This window comes from Vipera ursinii (assembly GCF_947247035.1).
Source record: "Vipera ursinii genome assembly, chromosome: 2".
Classification (NCBI taxonomy): Eukaryota; Metazoa; Chordata; class Lepidosauria; order Squamata; family Viperidae; genus Vipera; species Vipera ursinii.
The window spans coordinates 272,911,007-272,920,113 of NC_139513.1; the positions used below are offsets into that span (position 1 = coordinate 272,911,007).

The 9,107-nt window shown below is 43.1% G+C and overlaps 1 protein-coding gene across 1 annotated transcript; it reads right to left on the minus strand.

Moving 5' to 3' along the window:
• Nucleotides 1-1,550: 1,550 nt before the first annotated feature.
• Nucleotides 1,551-8,770, minus strand: MRPS30 (mitochondrial ribosomal protein S30). The gene is made up of 5 exons (XM_083356961.1): nt 8,196-8,770; nt 6,753-6,898; nt 4,539-4,644; nt 2,976-3,152; nt 1,551-2,067 (listed from the first exon to the last, which is right to left on the minus strand). The coding sequence occupies exons 1-5, from the start codon at nt 8,767-8,769 to the stop codon at nt 1,799-1,801; spliced, it is 1,272 nt and encodes a 423-aa protein (XP_083213087.1). The 5' UTR covers nt 8,770; the 3' UTR covers nt 1,551-1,798.
• Between the last annotated feature and the right edge of the window lie 337 nt (nt 8,771-9,107).

Genomic DNA, 9,107 nt, shown 5'->3' on the forward strand with positions numbered 1-9,107 from the left:
GCAGCCCCCTGAGAGTTGAAGACCCCCCCTGCCCGCCCGCCCTCTCTGCGGGCGCCCTGGGGGCTTCCCTGGCAAGGAAGCCCGGCTGCCCATTCGCAGCCACCCGGGTTGCCCCCCCCAGCTTCGGCAGAGATCAGTCCGGCTGGGGGGGGTGGACGTCGGGCTCGGCTCATTGCGGCCGGACCGGTGTGTCCCCACTTGGGCCCCGGGCTGCGCCCCCGGCGACTCCGCTCCCTCCCCTCCCCTCCGGGCCGGGCTTCTCTCCGCCTGTCTGCCCGCCGGCGGGCTGGCTGGCTGGGCTGCTGCGTGACTGAGCTCCGCCCGGCGCTGGACTGCAGCGCCGCCGCTGGTCCTGGGCGAGGCAGCGGGCGAGCGAGCGAGCGCGCTCCGCAGGGCAGGCTCTCTCCGCTGGGACGCGGGCGGCGGCGGCTGGCTGTGGCTTCAGGGCGGCGCCGCTGGTCCCAGGCGAGGCAGCGGGCGAGCGAGCGAGTGAGCTCCGCAGGGCAGGCTCTCCGCCGGGACGCGGGCGGCGGCGGCTGGCTGTGGCTTCGGGGCGGCGCTGAGCTGCGCGGCCGCCCTCCCGCCCTGCCTGCCCCCCGGCTGGTGCCTTCACCCCGCAAGCCCCCCCGACTTGCCCGGAGGAAGCGGCGGCGGCGGCGCAGCGCTGCGGGCCGGGAGGGGAGGGGGGCACGGCGGGGGCTTCCCCTCCTGCCGAGGAGCCGAGCCCGGCGGCGTGTGTGTGTGTGTGTGTGTGTGTCAGACCCGCAGGAATGGCTAGTAAAGGTGGCGGCAGTCCGGCATTTGCGTTTCTCTGTGTGTCAAGCCCCGTGGGCCCGACACACAGGAAGGGGGGGGGAATGCCGGAATGCCGCTTCCCTACCAGCCATTCCCGTGGGTCTGACACACACACGCACGCACGAGGGGGAGAAACAACGGACTGCCGCCACCTCTACCAGCTCTGCAATCCTTTGCTGCCCCTTCTCTCAGCAGCCTGGCCCGAACGAAGGGACAGTTCTTTTTTTTTGTTCACTGGAGTATAAGCCGAAGTGGATTTTTTCAGCCCAAAAAGTGGGCTGAAAAATTCGGCTTATACTCAAGTATATACGGTATATCTATTGCAGGTTCAGATCTTATGGGATGTTATGCAGGTTGTTTATAACATGTATGACATAAGTTATTGAAAAAAGAAAGTCTGATTCATTGATGTTGCTAAGATCAAAATTGAATGCTTATGAAAAAAGAAATCCATTGCTATATCAATCATGATTGGAGCCCTCAGAGTAACTAAAGAACTTCTTTGATATTAGGAAATGTAGAATTTATAAGGCCTGAGTACCTAAATTTTACCAAAAAGCACCCTGCTTAGAACTGCCTATATTCTTAGACACTACCTTAATAATTCTATAATTATTAAGTTTCCACTGGCCTTAGACTGTGAATCTATACATAATGCCTATGCCAGATACTTGGGAAAGATTCTAAAAATGTCAAATCCAGTATAAATATCTGGCTGACTGTGCAATGAGCCATAATAATAATAATAATACATTATTGGAATATTAAGCTTTATTAGATGGTTAACAATTGTGGATTTAGGTCTTCCTGTACAAAAGAAAATCATCTAAAACAACTTACCACACAAAGATATTGCCCTTAAAATTTCATTTATACAGCATCAGCAATACTCCTGGACAACTCTTGTTTATCCCAGTAATTTTATATAAGACTATAGCTTAATAATTCCACTTTTAACACATTTAAACAATTTTATTTTAGTATTTTCAGAATAATCAGATTATCACAATTCCTTTGATTTGTTTAACAGAAATTTAACAAAATGTGCTAGGACTTCATCATTAAAACCTTTCACATCATTATTTTCTATCGATTCATACAGGGGCTTACTTTCAGTCCCCCAACAAATGTTCCTTCTTGGATTATTTTGGTCAGCCTCAACAGTTAAAGCCAAGGTGTTTAGCTGGTAACAAAAAAAGGCAAAGTATCTTCCTTCAAAGATCACAGCCTGGGATACAAAGGGTCGAGTCACATCGTCCTCACTCCAGAATCCTGAGAAAGAAGAAAAGCCACTTAACATAAATATTTCTCTACCAACAAAAAGTGAATTGTCAAAAGCACTGCAAACAAGGGTCTCTGGCATATTGGACTGGAAAGCTAAAAAAATGTTTTAAGCAAAGAATAAGTATACAATTTCTCAAAGTAGTTGCACCTTCCCCTTGGATCACATAGCTGCTGCCATCTGCAGGTGCCAGTAAAAAATGTATTTAATAAGCTGCAGGCAGATCCTATGTTATGGCTTTCTGAAACTGCGGCTATCAAAATAAGTCATTCTGCAGTGCAAGATGATCACACAATACAAAGTATTATTGTTGCTTCAAGAAGAAGCAGCCTCAAAATTGGAAACCAGTTTCCGAGTTGGCAGAAGTACACATTCAAGATATATTCCTGATTTCACAAACAGCCATTATGCATCACAGATCAGCATAATTCATTTCTCCATGTCCAGAATTCTTTTACAGATGTCAGAATGCACAAATTCAAATGTATAGTGGCTTAATTTTCTAAATGTTCAATTTGTAAATGAATTTAACATTTTCTGGGATAACTAAGAATTCAATAGATAGCACAAATCAATAAAAGAGGGCAGCTATGCTTATGTTTAATTACGAAGATAATTCCATTAAAATTCTATTAAAAACAACTCTTTTGATGTCTGAAACAGATTGTTCTCACCTTAGTGGAAGTGTCTCAATTCTGCTCAGAACATTCTGGTATAAAAAGAATGTAACAAGCTTGAACATTTCCAGTATAGTCAGAAGACTATCAGCTAACTTACAATAAAGCTAGAACATGAGATTTTTGGGATGGGAGGGAGAAAAATCTCCAGCTCAAACCAGGATATATCACTTAAACTGTTCTGACATTTGATAATTTTTTACACTTTTTAATTTAATTACCTTGGTACATTGCTTGTGCTCCAGTCCATGCAAAGAGACTTGCAACTGCATTGGCTCGATATGGAACATCAATCTGATCAGTGAGATTCAATCCTATCAGTCTTTCTCGTTTCACCCTGTCAGGGAGCAAGTGAAATTGGGTGTGCCCATAGCAGCATGGATCTGATACTTGAGAACCTAAAACCAAAAGGGATTTTAGATAATTTTCTATGCAAGGTCAGAAAAGCATAGGCACAGTTGATAGCAGCACATTTTGGTATTTATCAAATTTATCTTCGAAAAACCTTATCAACTGTTTTAACTAAAGAAAAGAATTACAACCAACTTTGTTTCTACTTGGGAATCTTTGTGTTTGTGACGGAAAAAAATGAAACTCTGATTTTTGGTTTTGCTGATTAAATAGGTTTGTTGTTATAGAAATGGCTAGTATATAGTACCATGCAAAAATAAAAAGTTGAGGCTACAGATGTAGTCTTTGATTTACAACACTTCATTTAGTGACCGAAGGTACAACAGCACTGAAAAAAAGTGATATGACCATTTTTCACACCTATAACCAGGGCTTTTTTTGTCATAGAACGTGCCGGAACAGAGTTCCGGCACCTTAGATACACTAAAATTGAAAGGGTTTTTTTTCAACTACAAAGGTAAATTTTGTAGGTTATTCAAGGCGGTGTTGTGATTCAGGGTCAGCCTGTGGGTTCGGCAGTTGGGTCGGACGACTCAGAGGAGGAGGGGGGTGTTGAAGAGCTTGCTGAGGGGGTTGAAGATCTTGCTGATGAGAGCCCTCAGCCAGGCCCCTCCCACCTGGTCATGACGGAGACCCAGCTGTGTGAGCCTGACAGCGTGGATGAAGATGACCCACAGCTGGCCCTGTTCAAGGACGCCTGACGCAGGAGGCAGTCAATCAGGAGTAAACAGAGGAAGGCAATGGGGCACCTCGGAAGGAGGCAGAGAGAAGCCACGCTCTGAACTGTATAAAAGGGGAATGCGTGGGAGGGCTGGTTTGCTGAAGGCAACCGCTTGATTAGTTCCTGTTTCATAGCTCCTGTTTCATGGTTGGTTTCTTGTTTTGCTCTGTTTTATCTTAATAAATTTGGCAGGCTTAATTCCAGCCTCTTGCCATTTGTAAAGGGGTTGTCCCTGCCTTTTCTGCACGGCCAGTAGCAGGCTGGTACAGAACAGGCGTGTTGTATAATGTGTGAGTTCCGGCACCTTTTTTTTACTACAAAGAAAGCACTGCCTATAACCATTGCAGCATTCCCATGGTCATGTGATCAAAATTCAGATGCTTGCCAACTGACTCATATTTATGATGGTTACAATGTCCCAGAGTCATGTATACCTTTTGTGACCTTCTGACAAGCAAAGTCAATGCCTTAATCTACTGTGCTAAAAAGAGTTCTAAACCAATGCATTTTTTTTCTTTTTCCCTTTTACTCTTCCCTTTTTCCTCTGCTACTTTGTCACTGTTTTCATTTTCCTTTGTATTTTATATTTTCATAAAGTAATAAAAATCTGGATTACAAAAAAAAGAAAGATACAATGACACAATAGACTTACCTATAAATATTCTGTTCTGATACTGTCGTTTGAACAATGGAAGTTTGTCAGGTAAATGCTGGATAACAGGAATATCTCCAGGGCCCAGGTAATCAAGAGGCTCAAACTTAAAGAAAGTAAAACAGCTCAGGAAATAAAAATGATGTATAATTTCATTATATCATAAATAATGAATTCTATCATCTCTTATTTACCATTTCTACATTAAGCCACTAATACCTGTTAGACTGCAGAAAGGTAGAAAGTTTAAGCAGAAAAGGACTTCCCTTTACTAATCTCACAGAATTATGATACTTGTAGCCATGTGGTACTGTTAAGATGTACTGGAATTAAAAACCCATAATTCCCAATGTTATCATCCTGACTGAAATTCCAGATGTTCTCAGTATGTCAGCAGGGCAGCAATGAGAAAAACTGAAAGAAAAAAAATCATGATGTGTGCACCAGACTAAAAGAAGAAAGTGAACTCATAAAAAACAAGTATAATGTTCTCTGCCCCTTGTGGTTCAGGTTCTCCTTTCTGTGATGTATCACCTTAACTTTACTCACAATGAATTAGGAAATACCTTGAGCCACAAATGGATTCAACCTTGTTTCTGCCATTTGGATTACAATGGCATTCCACCCTCTCTTGATCAAGACTGCTGAGGTTCCCTGAGAGACACTAACATCACTGCTGCTTCCCACCTCTGTCCCCCTTTTTGCAATTGTCATTCTTATGTACTCTAAAAGCTACAAAATGTGAAAGACAATGCTAGACTCACTCACCCTTTTTCCCATTATACCTTAGGCTGGAATGTAAAAGACATCAAGGAATCAGGAATGGCTATATCCATCCCTGCTTTTTTCTACCAGTGGTCAGCTGACAAGCCCTTATTCAACCTTTGAGAGGGTCTCTGTGGGACTAGAAATGCAGCTGCCCTTAGCCTGCCCCAAAGCACAAAGCAACACCTTCTCCCCAACCTGAAGAATCACGTATGGTGCATGGCCAAAACAGACAAGATGTTGTCCTCCTTTTAGCCACTTTGTATGGAGGGGAAGGAGCAGGAGGTGCCACAAAATATGACCTAGAATTTGAGACCCCAGTATAAACTAAAACTCAAAATAGCAAAGAGACTTCACAACAATAAAGATGAAATCTGAAGATACCATAAAGAGCAACATGCTTTTATTTAATGTGGCTGCATTATGCACTATATACTGAACCTGAAATAACAACAATGAATATCATGAGTACAGTAATATTTCTGAAAAATTTTTAAAGAAGGCATTTTTGGGTCCAAAATCCTCCCCTACAAGGAAAACTACTCACTACATGCCTCTGTAAGTCCCACTATGCTGACTATTCATCTTTACTTATAGGTTTGATTGCAATTTTTTAAAAGAAATGTTGAATATTAATATGTTCACACTACAGTTCACACATATTGTAGTGATTTATCTGACATTTGAGGATGTGGAAATGAAGCATAATGGAAGTTTAAATTAAACAATAAAAATAAATGGTTCAGAGATATGTGATATATTCCAATTTGCATCTACCTGAATTCAAAATATTCCTTGCCAAACCTTTTTTTGATTGGACTATGATTTACACTTCTTCTACAACCCACAAATGAATCAGTCTTAAGTTGGCCTTAACTACACTGATGTTAAAATATTTTCCCTTTATTTTAGCACCATTGAAAGAGCCTAAAATATTTAACATCTGTTAGGTTTTTATTAGAAGTCATGTGAATGCAATATTATAAATGAGGTAACAGAAGGACAAGGATTAGTAATGGCAGCAACAAGTTTTATTGCTGTAAGGCTTTCTGCCAACTTAAGGCTGGGTAAGTAGTGCTCAAGCTCAGTTGAGAAGAAAAGCTGACAATGTAATTACCAGCCCTAAGAAGGGACCACTCATTTTACTTTCTTTTTTCCACACTTACATAACAACTGATGAGGATTTACATGGCCAGGATTTCTATTCTTATATATTTTAAACATCTGTTTGCACTTCAGTTTTATTCAGGAGATTTCAGCTATCAGCAGTTTATGGAAAGTCTACCATATTTTTACTACTTCCTAATTTTACTCAAATACTTTTTGCAAAACTCCATTAAATGGTAAAATGGATCAGATGTAGTGGAGCAGAGAAAAACAAACCTGACACATCTTCTGCACTCACCAATATCATCAATTCAACTGTTTCTTAAACAAAAATATTTGTACCTCTGAAAGTTGCTTTCTTATACGAATCTGACAGCGTGGCTTATCATCAATCTGAAATCTGAGTGGGTCAATCCTGCCTCGCCGGTGACCTCGAGGAACCACTGTCTCCCCACGCAACCAGTAGAAATGTACATCTGGCTTAAAATCTGAAATAATAAGACTGTGTCTAATCAGGATGTTCACATAAATATAGCAAATATATTATTTGAATGTCAATTGTGTAATAAAGGGATCAATATTTCAGACCACACATTAGACAAATGGCCTATTGGGATCCTTATATTAAAACATTTCATATGCATACAATTCAGACCTTTATTTGAACAAAACAGTACAATTGGGAACTGCAAATGATATTATTATTATTATTATTATTATTATTATTATTATTATTATTATTATTATTATTAATTAAATTTTTATACCGCCCTTCTCCCGAAGGACTCAGGGCGGTGTACAGGGCAATAAATATCAAAATATAAATACAAAAGTTAAAAGAAGTTAAAAGAATTAAATAATCATGCCCAATATAATACAATGCTTAAAAACTATGTTAAAATTAGATCCAACCCTAAACCCATCAAACCAGGCCAGATTGTTCAAATAAATAAGTTTTTAAATCGCGCCGGAAGGAGCGAAAGTCCGGGGCCATCCGGAGCTCAACCGGCAAGCGGTTCCATAGGTCTGGCGCGCCCACAGAGAACGCCCTCCCCCTGGGGGCCACCAATCAACATTCTCTGATCGGAGGCACCCTGAGGAGGCCCACTCTGTGGGAGTGTACTGGACGAAGTTGATGCCGGCAGCAAGTGCTGCCGTAGGTAATCCGGACCCATGCCATGTAGGGCTTTATAGGTCATTACCAGCACCTTGAATCTCACCCGGAGGGCAACTGGCAGCCAATGCAGTTCACGGAGCAGAGGTATAACATGGGAGTATCGGGAGGCCCCCAACACCACTCGCACGGCTGCATTCTACACCAGTTGAAGCCTCCGAGTGGTCCTCAAGGGCAACCCCATGTAAAGAGCGTTGCAGTAGTCCAAATGAGAGGTCACGAGTGCATGAGTGACTGTACGCAAGGCATCCCAGTCTAGATAGGGCCGCAACTGGCGCACCAGGCAAACCTGGGCGAAGGCCCCCCTAGTCACAGCTCCTATATGATCTTCTAAGGAGAGCTGTGAATCTAGAAGGATAAATTGGATAATTAGCATAAATTGTAGAAGTAACACAAATATGATTTGCATTTTCTTTTACTTCTTACTTTCAGTCTATTTTCTAACACGGTCTTATTACCGTTCTGTATTTTATATTTTATATTCTGACATGACCTAATTAATAAATATCATTAAAAGTAAAGGTTTCAGCCTATTCACTCAGAATGAAAGATGCATGTGATACTTTATATGACATTTTCATTGTCCTTTAAACAAGGATGAAGAGACACACCTATGATGGAAGAGGAACCAAGCGCTGGGTTGAGATAAGCCAGGTGGGCTGCGAGCTTTGGCACCAGATGGGTAATGAAAGGCGCTGGCCCCTGGTCGCTGGCTCGGAAGAGCTTGGGGCGTTTCTTGCGCTGGTAATAATGCTCCTGAAGGAGCACTTCACATACAAGGGACCGGAGCTCAGCCAAATCCAAACTGTCTTTCTTGTCTTCTTCGCTTACTGATACCGAAGCGGGAAGTCCTGGCACAAAGACGGTCTTCGTGAAATGTTGGTACCAGCGGTCTGCATTTAGAGCCCAAGTCTGCGGGTAGACCACATACTTGCGGCGCTGCCGTTTCCCGTAGATCGCCAATTTCTCCTCGACACTAGGCGCGTTGTGAATACTTCGGTAGTACTCCTCCCGGCGCCGGAGTTTCGCTATTTTACTCTTGGCGGTAAGTGAAGCCACCACGGGCGGATACAGAGAAGCGGGAGAGGCGACAGCGTCCTCAGAAGGCGAAGCGGAAGCCTCGCTGTGCGTGAACTGCCCCAATCGAGCTCCAGGCAAGAACCGCCAACCTCTGAAAGCCGCCATCTTGCCGGCGCAAAACGGAAATGGAAAAATCCGCTTCCGCCACCGCCGAAAATTATGATTGGCCACTGGTACTCACGTGATTCACTCCTTTCGGTGGCCGCCCTCCGTAGGAGAATAGGACTCTGTGGCATTGTTGCTGCGCATGCGTGACATCAGCTGATAGCCTCACGTCCTCTTTGAATTGCAACGCGGGAGAGAACAAAACAGGCGAGCGGCAGACACTCTTATCTAAGGAAGCCAAAGGGTTTACTTTTTAATTATTTTTATATTTTTATGTCGCATCTTACTTCATAGAACTACAGGGAGATTATACCTCCTTAGCTCTGGGAAGTTGGTAG

What these genes read in the sequence shown, in the direction of transcription:
- MRPS30 (XM_083356961.1), bottom strand. Translation starts at nt 8,769, where the DNA reads ATGGCGGCTTTCAGAGGTTGGCGGTTCTTGCCTGGAGCTCGATTGGGG. An exon ending in TCAGAACAGAATATTTATAG is followed by an intron (nt 3,153 to 4,538) that starts GTAAGTCTATTG and finishes TTTTGGTTTTAG; the next exon opens with GTTCTCAAGTATCAGATCCA. An exon ending in AGCACAAGCAATGTACCAAG is followed by an intron (nt 2,068 to 2,975) that starts GTAATTAAATTA and finishes CTTCTTTCTCAG; the next exon opens with GATTCTGGAGTGAGGACGAT.